The sequence below is a fragment of the Heptranchias perlo genome, chromosome 19 (genome assembly GCF_035084215.1).
Source record: "Heptranchias perlo isolate sHepPer1 chromosome 19, sHepPer1.hap1, whole genome shotgun sequence".
Classification (NCBI taxonomy): Eukaryota; Metazoa; Chordata; class Chondrichthyes; order Hexanchiformes; family Hexanchidae; genus Heptranchias; species Heptranchias perlo.
This window is the reverse complement of record NC_090343.1, coordinates 19,683,990-19,697,810: the sequence shown is the minus strand read 5'-3', so window position 1 is coordinate 19,697,810 and position 13,821 is coordinate 19,683,990. Positions and strand designations below refer to the sequence as shown.

At 42.9% G+C, this 13,821-nt stretch overlaps 1 protein-coding gene and 1 long non-coding RNA gene across 7 annotated transcripts in view; one reads left to right on the top strand and one right to left on the bottom strand.

Annotated features, from left to right (window-relative positions):
• Positions 1-13,821, top strand: part of LOC137335203 (DNA (cytosine-5)-methyltransferase 3B-like) — a 218,830-nt gene that overhangs the window by 122,446 nt on the left and 82,563 nt on the right. For all 6 annotated transcript variants that reach the window (XR_010966358.1, XR_010966357.1, XM_068000424.1 and 3 more), the window contains exons 6-7: positions 4,284-4,451; positions 12,395-12,553. Coding sequence is in view for 4 of the 6 variants with exons in the window: in XM_068000424.1 (XP_067856525.1) it covers positions 4,284-4,451; positions 12,395-12,553 (327 nt within the window). In the remaining 2 variants the exon portion in view is untranslated. The remainder of the gene's footprint in view (positions 1-4,283; positions 4,452-12,394; positions 12,554-13,821) is intronic.
• The window catches only part of LOC137335204 (uncharacterized), a 44,762-nt gene that overhangs the window by 14,285 nt on the left and 16,656 nt on the right, over positions 1-13,821 (bottom strand). The window lies entirely within an intron of this gene.

Sequence of the window (13,821 nt, the reverse complement as noted above, 5' to 3'; positions counted from 1 at the left end):
GTAGCACGATCCGCTATTACCCCGTGCCCAATGGCCCCTGCACAGGCAGAATGAGACTTTTGTCAGGCCTGAGAACCTGCATTGGAAATCAGCGTTGAAGGAGGATTCCATACAATTTGCACTTTCCACCATCAGGGGGAGCTCCATCTCGTAAAGGCAGGTTGTCTGTTAGAAATCTCTTAAAGGTAGCTGGTACCTGTTATTTGCTGAAAATAACAGTCTGCTGTCTGAACGGAGATCAGACATCGCACACGTAAAACACAGATGCTGGTCCCGTCCTTACACACAGATGAGTTAGGTTAAAACATTGAATAAAGTTTGCGCACCACTAAATCCCACATCCTCCAAACTGCATGCCAGACCTCACCAATCTGCTGATCTGAATTTGTACCAAGCCTGGGAGAGTGCGTGTACCAAGGTTCTCTGCTGATGCACTAGGGGCCTTGGTGCAAGAGATGAACAGAAGGAGGGACGTCCTATATCTGCAGGGGGGCAAGAGGCCCTCCAGACATATACCCAAAAAGCAGTGGAAGGCAGCGGGGGATGAAGTCAATGCCAGGGGCACATCATCATGAACATAGATGTAGTGCAAGAAGAAGCTCAATGCTTTGACAGAAGTGGTCAAAGTGAGTGAGGTCAACTGTCAAGTGGGGTCTCCTACCAACTACACCACTAGCCGCATCCAATGCTGCACGCACTACAACCCCATCACCCACATACCAACAACCTCTTTCAATCAGTACTCAACTCTTCCAATTAGATGCTTCCTCTCACCTTTACACATTACCACTGTTTCAAGCCGCCCACCCACAACTCACAGGCCACAAACACTGGCAGCTATTCAACCATGACAGGCACATCACCCAGCCACATGTCCAACTTTCTTGCAAGAGAAGGTGGCGCATATCAGGAGGCAGCAAGTGGCAGTGGCATTTAGCCCCTTGAGCCTATTCCGCCATTCAATGAGATCATGGTGGACCTGTGACCTGACTCCATATACCTGCCTTAGCCCCATCTCCCTTAATGTCCTTGGTTCACAGAAATCTATCAATCTCAGATTTAGAATTAACAATTGAGCTAGCATCAACTGCCGTTTGCAGAAGAGCATTCCGAACTTCTCCCACCCTTTGTGTGTAGAAGCATTTCCTAACTTCACTCTTGCACGTCCTATGTCCCCTAGTTCTAGTATTCTAGTATAGGAGACCTCCAAAAATGGTTACTAATATTTTGGCAGCCAGAAGCAATAATCCAGCCACTAACCTGTAAATTCTGCATGGTCCCTTTAAATAGCGCTGGTGGGGGTCCTCCAGGAACTCTAAGACACGTTCAGATGTTCATGGTTAAGACTGCATTGAGTTGAGCGTTATGTCCCAAAATGGTGTCTATCACTTTAAATCAGCGTTGCACACTGATTGTATCCATTTTCTCCTTACTTTACATGCTTCTGGCTTTCGTTTTCTTCACCTGCGCTAACTCCTATACCAAGATGGCGTCCGGTGCATGTCACACTGGAAACGTGTGTGCGCAGCCAAGACGCCATCTTGGCACTTTGTGAGTGCTGAAACAACAGCACTACACGGCTCAAATTAGCGCTCATAGTATTCTCTTCTTACATTTAGTACTGATGTTTCACAAGTCTACTATCCTTTTCCATTATATATCATTTATAGTAGGCTTGTATCTTTCTAATATACCCTTGTTTTGTGAACTGAGAATACAACAATTTAACAGAAATAAAAGAAAATGGGTGCTGTCTCCTTCAATGGATATCAGAAGAGAGCCATTTATAACATTCACTTGGCCTGTGACCAACTAAAGGACTGGATTAGGAAAACGTACAGATAAGAATGATGCAGCATACATACCAACCTGAATATAGGCCTTATGACTTGTGATGGCAAGAAGTTAGACTGAAAGTACAGTGGATGGCTTATTACCTTAAACTGCAATAGTACCCAACATTCCATTGTTTTTATTATGGAGGGAAAAAAACTTAAATAAACAAATGTACAGTTTGCAACAGTGGTGGATTTAGAAATGACTGCAAGGACATGCAAATGCTGAAGCACAAGATTTATAATCATGAGAGTCTGGAAGCATGGTTCCCTTTCTCCTTAGAAGATTTTGGTTTTTAATTGTGCTCCTCCAATTCTTGCCTCTTGCGCATCCCCGATTTTAATTGCTCCACCGTTGGCGGCCGTGCCTTCAGCTGCTTAGGCCCTAAGTTCTAGAATTCCCTCCCTAAACCTCTCCACCTCTCCTCCTTTAAGACGCTCCTTAAAACCTACCTCTTTAACCAAGCTTTTAGTCACCTGTCCTAATATCTCCTTTTGTGGCTCGGTGTCAAATTTTGTTTGATAACGCTCCTTTGAAGCACCTTGGGACGTTTTACTACATTAAAGGCACTATATAAATGCATGTTGTTGTTGTTGTTAACACTTTTATTTATTACATTTTCCAGCGTTTTAGCGTCTACTATAATTATGCTTTTCAAGCCGAAAATAATTTCTCCTGGAAAGGTTACAGATATTTTAAATATGAAAATATGTTATTGTAGAGATTTCAATACAACTTTACAGGATCCAGCTCCTTTCATTGGAAATCTAACCCTGGATACATTATGTTGATTTATGAATTGAAACTTTCTACAACACACATCTACAATCAGCAGAGCATTCACAAGACTAAACTGTATCACATCTGTCCATATATCAGAATTTATAACTGCCCAGAAGCAGACTGGGGATTACTTGGATTGACATATACTGATTTAACTAAACGATTTATATTTTTAAGTTGCTTCAGGAATGGTAAGGATTATATGATGTTAGATAGAGTAAATGTGATTTAAAAAATGAGCTTCAGTTAGCTATGTCTGAAATATGTCTCTCTATTAAGGGAATCACTGATGCACAAAATTGTCTAGATAATCCATAGTTTCAAAGAGAAATGGCCAGCCTATGTTGTTAGTGCCACAGCCCTGTACTCAGAAACTGATTAGGTCAAAGTGTGCTAGGTGACTGGGCAGTCCTTCTTTGAAATATTAATGTATGTGAGTTTGTAGACCGGGGGGGTGGAGGTAGATGAAATTTAATATCTCTAATGGTTGTATCATTTGGAGAGCTTGGTTCTAAAAGAGTCAGGTTTAAAAGCATTGATATATATGAGAGAGCTGGAGTAGATGTGATTTCATTTTCTGTCAGGTGTCAAAAGCAAACAGACTATCAGACGGCCAGATAATTACTGTTGATACGTTATCTATTTAAATGCTAGAAATGGTTAATAACTTAATTCCATCACCATTGAGAAAAATTTATTTGATCATCAAATGAGCCTCCCTGAACGCCATAGTAAAGACAAATATAAAATTGAGCAGCAGCCCCATGTTCCGCAGCTCCCTGCTTTATGTGAGGCAACTAAGTGCAGTTCCGTGGAGTCATGTAATATTCCATCAGAGGCTGTCAAAAGCCACAAAAGGAGTACAAAGGCTTTTGGCTTTTTTTGTTTTTAAACATCTTATACATTGTGTAAGTCAAGTACTGCATTACTAGTTTCTCACTGTGTCATTTTGCTTCTGTGTAACATCTTACTTGTCAATAAATGTATTAGTTATGCCTAAATGTAACAGTCAGGCAATGTGGTATTTGTTGCCTTTTGGAGTAGACTGGAGAATGTGGTGTGCAGTGTGACATATAGGTAATGAGTAATTGTTAGTCCCGTGGCACACTATCCATTTCATAGCATGCATAAGGGTGCAGCTTTCGGTTATAGGAGAGTTGGGTCTACTTATGTAAAGTACCTTTTTGTTGTGAACATATATTAAAAGCACTGAAAGAAAACCCAAACCGTAAAAATGTTAACCTGCCTTTTCCTTTTTTAGACAGCGATTAACCTAACATGCATTTCTAACATTGAAACTTTAAAATACAGAAGGCTAGAAATTCCATTTAAAATCTTAAAACTTTTCCATTTTAAGTTAGTACACAGCCAATAATAGGGGAAAGTAATGTCTGACTGGTTCTTATAGGCTCCAGTCCTGTCCTGCAACTGATCTGGTTGGTTGATACAGATTCCATTGAAAAATACAGATCATTTTATAAAACACTGATTATTCTTGTAAAACACCTGCAAGCTGACACATGACTTGAAACACTGATTGTGAGCTAAAAATATTGATGATTGGCATGCATAATGTTCCAATGACACATAACATTGGGTATTCTGTAAAAGAATGTTATAATTCTGTATAATGCTTATTTGTTTCTTGATATTCTTCTTTGCAGTCCCAGAAGACCAGGACAACTCCTTCCAAGGCTTTCACAGCAGAAAGTTCTATCATTGACCTCACTTCAGAGCCTCTGGAGAGTAATAAGATACCTCCAAATCAGGCAGAAGACTTTGTTTGTGAAAATAGTATTGTGAAGGGTACAGAAGGAGTCCTTCAGTACCAGGTAAAGTTCTGTTTAAATACTTTGAGATAGATTTCATGAATTTGTGCTCCCAACACAGAGATTTACACGTTGGGAATGTACATCAGAAACTTGAGTGTGGAGATCAGCGTGCTACACAGGATTTTTCATCTGGACAGAATATACTGAGGGGCACTTTGATCTCCACACCTGAATTCCTGATGTGCACTTCTATTCTGCTCTGCATTGTAAGCTTAAATTCGTAAAATCTATACTTTAGCCTCTAAATGATTGCTTTGGTATTGTACTTTTTTGTACAGTCGCACTAAGATTACACAAGTTGTCCAGTAATTCCAGAACAACTCAGTGGACCAAGGTATGTATGTTACATGCTGAGACTTTGCTGTTGAATATCCTTAATTGTTTATATCCATTAGATATAATAGGTTCCACATTGAAAAGTTTGAAAGGTTACCTTTTGAAATCATAGTCATAGTAACATAAAATAAACATTAGACATGAACATTTCAATACCATGCTTGGTCACCATACCCCACTCTGATGTCCTGATTGAGGATGAAGTTGTAACATAGGCCTTGAAAATACAATGTGCAAAAATTCTCAAACAAACATTTAACACATCTGTATGAAATTCCTTTGTCCACTATATTATCAGAGTCTTTAAGCCATTTAATTTAAATGGGCTAATGCCTCCATTGAGATACAATAAAAATGACTTTCATTTAAATGTGTTAAATGTTCGTTTGGGAACATTTGTACAACATAATTTCAAGGCTGGAGTTTCTTGAATCTAACATAGTTTGTTCGAGCATGCGGTAGGACTTACTGCCAACGAAAACAATTACACTTTCTATCCTGCAGCAGTTTTACAGTATTACCGACCCTTGTTTCAGTATTAAAATTTATTACAAGAATTATTCAGGAGATAAAATGCATGCAGCAGAATTAAGAAGCACTAGCTTCAGAGATGTGACGGAACCAAAAAATTTTTCTTGCAAATTTGGTGTTGATCCACTGTGTCACTCTGAGGAAATGCCAACTGGGGAGGCCAGGCACTTTGTCACAGTGGACAGAAGATTGTAGGGTGAGGTATCCTGGGCTATATTTGTGCACCTCTTAGAAACTGGCTCACATCAACATAAAAGTTTCGAAATTTTCGACAGATTTTTATTAGGCAGGGGCATCAAGGGAGATGGATCAAAGACAGGTAAATGGATCAAAGGCAGGTAAATGGAATTGAGGTACAGATCATCCATGGTCTAATTGAATGGCGGATCAGGCTGGAGGGGCTGAATAGGAGCTACTGAGAAGTTTGCAGTTAAATTGGAATAAGTGAGTGAGGAGGATGTTGTGTGGGTATAATATATCTGATACAATAACCAATCAATGACTAGAAAGTATGCTATAGTATTTTGATTCTTTCTGATTTTGTGGTAATTGTATAAAAAAAATTGCTTTTTTACAATGTGATGTAGGTCATTAAATTGGCAGCTATATTTGCTATTAACTGTGAAAATCCTATGTTGTTTAACTGCCACTCTTATTCAAAACTAACACATCAAATCTTAAATTTCTACACATTACTAATGTTGTGAATAATTTTACAGTAATAGCCAATATTGAATTTCCTATTAATTTCCTTCTCCCAAACCACTGGGAGAATGAAATTAACAGGCAATGCCATGTTGCCTGTGGCTGTAAAATTATTCAAAATTATTTTGATGGACAGTTCTTGTTCAATAAGCAAACCTAAATCCAAAGGAACTAATGCTAAAGCTTTGAATATATTAGTAAAGTTTTAAAATGTCAGGTTAAAATTTGTGGGTGCTAAACATGCTGCCCCCACGGGACCCTAACGGGCCCTGAGTTAAAATCGGGGCTTTGATTACAGAGGATTTATTGACTTGAATTTCAAAATGCTTATATCATTTCTTCAGTTAATATATTGGTTGCCTTCTCCCAGGATGTCAATGCTTCTGCTCCTTCCCTACTCTCTCACCCATTATCCATCATGGTGTCATCAAGTCAGCTGGGCCAGCAGACTGCCCCGGCAGCAGCCGAGGAACAGCGGTTTGCAGCTGGGCTTTCAGAGACTGAGCACCCAGAACTCACCGGCCATGAGCGTCTGAAGGGCCGCAACATGAAGATCTGCGGCCTTCCACTTGCTTTGCTGAGGCCACAAGGGGAGCACCTCATATAGATAGTACACTCAGGAAACTTTCTTTTAAGAAAAGCAATATGGGTTGAGCATTTGGGTGAGAGATGAATTCTCTCTATAAGGCAAAATTGTGAAGTATACAGCACACAGTGGCTATGCCGGACATTCTGTGTGGAACGTATTGTAGCCCCCCCCCCACCCCCACAACCTGTCAAGATACCAGAGCTTCATCTTCAGCATCTCTATAGTGTGCTCAATTATGATCCTGGTGATCCCATGAGTACTGTTATATCAATGTTGATTGAGAGTTGTGGGGTTGTGAAGGGGTGTCATGATCCACGTCTGTAGCGGGCATCCCTTTTCCCTTAGTAGCCAACCTGCTACGTTCCTGGTAGGAGTGGTGGCATGCCTCATGATAAATACATTGTGACAGCTGCCTGGGTACTTTGCAGAAACTTGCATGATCCTGTTTCTGTGATCAGCCACCAGCTGCACAGTGATGGAGTGGTATCCTTTTCTATTGATGAATAATGCTGGCTGGTGATCTGGTGTTCTGTTGGCAATATGTGTGCAGTGATGATGCCCTGCATTCAGGGGAAGCTGGCCACTAAGTCAATGGGGAGGTGATGTATTGGTTAGCCCTGATGAAGAGGGCATCGGTGACCTGCTTAATACAGCTGTGTATTGCAGACTGTGAGATGTGGGTGATGTCCCCTGTGGAAGCCTGAAAAGAGCCAGTGACAAAAAAGTTGAAGGCTATGGTAACTTTGGGCTCCCTGGTTTGGCAGGCAGTATGTCCCCTTGAAGGAGGTTGCAGATGTCTGAGACAGCCTGCCTGGTTAAGCACTGCTCCTCACACAGATCCAAGAAAGCTACTCTGGGCCTGTACACGCTGTGTGCTGGTTATAGCCTCCTATGATCAGCCCCCTTCATTTGGTGTCTTCTGAGAGGCTCCCTGAGACACCTAAGGCTCCTCAGGCTCCTGAGGCTGTTGCTGCTTCTCTTCCTCCAACTATCCCTCCATCTAGAAAAAGATTGGCAATAAGAGCATCCGTGATGATTGAAGAAAGGTTCCTGAGGTAAAGTAAGCCAAAAAGTATGAGAGAAGCAATCTGGATGCTGGAGACTCTGCTGGCAAGTTGGATAGTGAAGATCCAATAACCCACTGTGCTGCAGCTCCGTGTTCCTTTTATACAGCATCAGTGAGTATGTGATGCATCAATCCCATTAGGTTTACTGGCAGGTCTCAAGCTGGGTGAATCTCCCATTTTAGCGAGTTAAAATCATGTTGTGATGCCGATGACATCATCGGGCCATGACTTTTGCATGACAAGTAGGACCCCACCTTCCTTGGGCAGTCTATCCTCCCGAACGAGCTTTCTGCTCAGTTAAAATGGCATGTCGGGAACACGGCACAAATTTCCCCGTCTGCCATTTTAACCACCCGCCTGACCCAGATGGGTTGGGTTAAAATCGGGACCAAATACTCATTTCATGTGAACTGATGGGAAGGGGTTCAAAGATTCACCTTATTTCTTACCAATGCAGGATTCCTGAATGCGCACTGCCACCTTTTCACATGGTGCCCTTGAGGTCCTGATGCATACAGCGAGGCAAAGGAGGGTAGCCTGGTTAGCATTATAAGGTACCCAGAGAAGAGTTTTCCAAAGTACCTAATAGGAGATAGTTGACAGTGTAATTGCTTTCTGCAACACAGAGTATCTTGATGCAAATGTGTAAGAAGGTAGCAGACCTGAGGAAAGGTGTAAGCTAATGCCACCCAGCAGTTTCCTATAATAAATATCTTAAGTCCCAAGTATGCATGGCACATCATGTCCCCACAGAGCCTGTTACACTTGTACTGCTTGCTCTTTCAAAACTATTGTGCAAACTTAATCTTTTGAATGCTTAGCATGAATACTTCACAGCAAATCCTGCCAACACACCCTAGCTGCATGATTCATGTTCAGTTACTGCCACTCAGGACTGCAGGATGACCATTTAGATCCATCAATTACCCCTGTACATTGTGAAGTGCAGCAGTGCAGTGAATTTCTTTCAGAAGCTTTCAGATTTCTTTCATGTTGCTGGAAGAAGATGAGAATACTAGCCCCGTTGAACAATGTGCCAGTCACATGTTTGGTACATCTGTAGGCAATAACCTGGCTGATATTGCATAAGATCCTTTTGCTCGGTTGGAAGGAGGCGCAGACAGAAGAGTTCATAGTATCATATAGCACAGAAGGAGGCCATTCGGCCCATCGTGCCTGTGCCGCCTCTTTGGTAGAACTATCCAATTAGTCCCACTACCCTGCTCTTTCTCTAGAGCCCTGTAATTTTTTTCCCTTCAAGTATTTAGTCAACTCCCTTTTGAAAATACGATTGAGTATGCTTCCATCACCCTTTCAGGCAGTGCATTCCAGATCATAACAACTCGCTGCGTAAAAAAATGTTTCCTCGTGTCGCCTCTGGTTCTTTTACCAATCATCTTAAATTTCTGTCCTCTGGTAACTGACCCTTCTGCTACTGAAAACAGTTTCTCCTTATTTACTCTATCAAAACTGTTCATGATTTTGAACACCTCTATCAAATCTCCCTTAAACCTTCCCTGTACTAAGGAGAACAACCCCAGCTTTTCCAGTCTCTCCACGTAACTGAAGTCCTTCATCTCTGGTACCATTCCAGTAAATCTCTTCTGCACCCTCCCAAAGGCCTTGATATCCTTTCTAAAGTGTGGTGCCCAGAATTGAACACAATACTCCAGCTGAGGCCAAACCAGTATTTTATAAAGGTTTAGCATAAGTTCCTTGCTTTTGTACTCTATGTCTTTATTAATAAAGCCCAGAATCCCATATGCTTTTTTAACAGCCTTCTCAACTTGTCCTGTCACCTTCAAAGATTTGTTTACATACACCCCCAGGTGGTTCTGTTCCTGCACCCTTTTTAAAATTGTACTATTTAGTTTATATTGCCTCTCCTCATTCTTCCTACCAAAATGTTGAGGGTGGAGGTGGCCTTGACTGCCTCTGGCAGTGCTATTCCCATGGTGGAAGCTGGCAGTAGGTGTCCTTACAGCAGATGGCACATGACTCCCAACTGCTTCTGTGCTGACCAGAGCCTGTGGGGGCAGTTCCCTTGGTCATTGCCAATTAAGTGAGCTAGACCTATTGATGCGATTGGTGGCATAATGACATGAGGAACCAGTCTGGCTCTGGTGCCAGTTGAACTCCCTAGCATGCTTTCTTTGATCTTCATCGACAAGTATGAAAACCTGGGGCTTCATTTTAGTACCCGCTATCGGGTGCGTTCCTGGCGGGGGGGCTCCGAAAATCGGGGAATCCCAGAGTGGGTCGGGAGCCCGGCTCCAACCCGCCCACTTCCGGGTTCCTCCCCACAGACGCGCCGACGTGCGCACGCAGCCCCTGCATGTGGGAATCCTGCAGGCAATTAAAGCCAGCGGGATGCCACTTGACAATATTTATCTACCTATTTCAGGTCATTAACAGACCTGATTAAGGGATTATGTGAGGAGGGGTGGGATTTTACAAACAACTGGGACTGTTTCCCATACTGGGGGAAACACTCCCAGTTGAAATAGACGTGTTGCAGCTGTCAGCCTGTGGCAGCTGCAAAGGTCCATTTGACAGGTGGTGGGGAGACCCTCACTCATTGCAGGAGGCCACTCTGTCACTTGGGACAAAGTTTGGCCTCCACCACCCTCCTCCTGACAAGAAAATTCACCAACTTGCACACTTACCCCGGGGTCCAGAGACATGTACCTACCTTGCGGACCCCCTCAGATGTACATCTTCCGAATGGGGGCCGCCGTAGCTGCAGTCATGACCTCCTCGGAAGGCGAACAGCATCGCCGGCCACGCCGTCCACCTCTGACACGTGGAGCTCCACAACAGAGTGCTGTGACACATCCATCTGCACAGCAGGAGGGAGGGCAACCGTAGAGAGAGATGCTTCGCAGAGGGCACTACCCTCGCCACAGGGTCCACCGAACGAGGCTCAGCTTCCTGGACCTTTCTGAGCAGCACTGCACACGGAGGCTCAGAGTCACTCGACATGTAGTCGTGGACATCTGCAGCCTCCTTCATGCCGAGCTGCTCCCGGTAGGCCCGAGCACCATCTTCTTACCTGTCACTGTCAAAGTCACCACTGCCCTCAACAACTTCTCCTCTGCATCCTTCCAGGGTGCCACCGGGGACATCGCCGACGTCTCTCAGTCGTCTGCACAAAAGAGCCCTGCAAATACACCTACACCACTCTGCAGTGACACAATGGGTGTAATCAGTTGTGGGTCTTCATAGTGATCCTCAGGAAAGGGCATTATTGCACAAACCAGACAAGAGTCGCAAAGACGTGGCAGTAGTAGTTCCAATATAATATGTAATGTGAGTTGGTCAGAAATTCAATATAAGTAAAAACCATGACAAACCCTCAAACACCCTTGTGCATCCCCTTCATGCTTACGACATGTTTGCCTTATGCTGCCTACTGCACATATGTGATGCATGCCCTATGGCTGCAGCACAGGTAGTGGCAGGTTGAGTGAGGCTGACTGTGAAAGAGATGCATGAGAGGGTGAGTATGAGATACAGCCATGAGATTGTATGAGGATTGGGTTGAGTGGTAGTGGCGGGATGAGTACTGGCGAGGTGAGTAAGTGCAGGTAAGATGAGGATGAGCTTTGAGTGGGTATGAGGGTTGATGTGATAGAGTAGTGTTGGCAGTGCAGAAGGAGATGTGGGGTGGGGGCGATGATGTGGCAGATGGAGTGTAGGGGAATGAGTAAGTGTACTCACTTTGGCTGACCTATTTAGGTCATTGCAGCGCCTCCTGCACTGTATGCAGGTGGACGATATGTTGTTGGTGCAGGTGACCTCCTCTGCCACCTCGAGCCAGGCCTTCCTGGTGGCAGAGGCAGGCCGCTTCCACCCGCCCGCCGGGGGGAAGATCTCTGTCCTCCCCCTCCTCCTCACCCCATCTAATGATACCTGGAGTGAGGCATCATTAAACTGGGAGCAGCCTGCCCCCTGGGCTGCTCCATTTTGTAATTTTTTCTATTTGTTGCAGCATCTGTCAGTGGAGGACTTCCCCTTTAAATGGAGCTCCTCCAGCTGACAGAGCTTACAGCGCATGCGCAGTCCGCCGGACGCGCAGATCAGCAGTGGGGAACCCGGAAGACCAGGTAAGTGGATCCAATTAGGCTGCGATCGCGCGGGGAGCAGACTGATTTCACCGGGCGCGTTACTCACGCGCCCAATAGCCCCCCCCCACCACGAACCCGCTGCCCTGGTAACATCGAGCCCCTGTAGTTGGAGCGTTTTAAAGCAAGCCCAATATTTGCAGAAAAATATCCGTTGAATAGGCTAGCTTCTGCCCAAAATACAGAAAATCAAGGGCTGCATAATGTGATTCCCTCATTAACATAAATTATGTATCCATAATGCTTTAATTCTGTATGAGAGCAAAGAAGACATGGGCAATGCAAAGTGGAATTCAGTTTGATAAGCATTATAAGTGGTGGATCCAGCAAGATCTTTAAGTCCCAACTTTCTGTCCCCCCCCATCCCCCCCCCCAACCCTTGTTCATTTACTGCTGGTGGGATAGGTTCCTGTCAATCAGAAAATGCAGGGAAGGTGAAGAGTGGGTCTTTCAGAATTTTTAAAATTGTATCGTCATATTTTTCAAAGTGGCCTGAATATTGTTTTAAATGCTTCTTTGCAGTTAGTTAATTATAGAAGAAACCCCAGTGGGATTCTAATTAGTTTAAAAATGATTTTTATCTGTCTTCAGGATGGTAAAGGTTATGGCATTGGGGAGCTGGTTTGGGGGAAGATTAAGGGATTCTCATGGTGGCCGGCAATAGTGGTTTCCTGGCGAATACATGGAAGAAGGCAAGCTGCATCAGGAATGAGGTGGCTTCAGTGGTTTGGAGATGGCAAGTTCTCAGAGGTAAGTGCAAAATAGGAGACAAAAATGCAGTAAAGTTTAGGTATAATTTAACAAGTATACTTTCTTTTCTGAAGAATTTCAAGTTTAGTGACGTTCACGTACAAATGCTGAACACAATTGCACTACATTCCTGTAGCTGTTAGCCTGATAAAGAAAAAGAGGTAAATTCTTGTAAACACAGGAATATAATGTGTTCATATATGAACTTTGCCAATTGGCTGTTCTACCCTAATGGGTCAGTAAGCATTCGATTTATTCTAACTTGTTTGATTTTTCAGCCTGTACCTTGGAGCTATTCATGTTGGTATCAAATTATTTTGACCGTTATAAATAAAATTCTACTCAGAGTATTTTCTAATGTTCTTTGAATCATACATACATTACATTTCTAAATAACTCATATCTCTTTTTTTATGAGCAGTGCGGAACCTGAAAATTATTGATCGCCAATTACTTTGTGTTGATTTTTAAAATACAGAATACTAAATATATTTAACATATTAACACGCTGCTATATCTAATAAAAGTCCCTCACCAGATACACACATGACTATATAAATGAGTCCAAGAAATGAAAACTAGACTAATCTGTAGTAAAAGTTGTAAATGGTGAGGATTATCTTAATAGTCTTAAGATTGTTATATACAAAAGTCTTGCATCCTGTGTTCGTCTGTCACACTCCAGATCTTGCACTCCATACATCGCACTTCAAAGTGTCAAAAATATATTAAAAAGAGACTAATCAATTCCTGCTGTTTTTCCTTCCAATCTTGGGGATTGACTAATTACCCACTAATTGATCTTGGGATATACTTAGCCTCCAGTTGACCTCAGGCTGTGCCTATTTACCACAATTAAATCTTGTGGTCTTAAAGGGACATTGCACAAAGCTCCACCTTAGCAGCAGTCTAATACATTATGTATAACTTGACATAATGCTCCTGTTCTTATAAAATAGTATATCCTTTGACTTACCATAAGCAATACCATGGGAAATATATTAGTAAACTAGTAAGTTATTTAAGAGATGTCTATTTAAAGGGAACCTTTGCTCATCACTGTTTAATTCTTCAAACATTCTACAGTGTGTACATAATAAAGGTCACTAGGATTCCATTAAGAGATTCTGGAAATGACATTACTGGTTGGGTTCTGGGCGGAAACCCAGCAGAAACTATTGGACAGGGGTTGAAAAATGGGGGAACTTGGATCTGCTGGGATTCTGCCCCATATTTTTCAGTTTTGAGCCATGGATGAATTTCTGCCC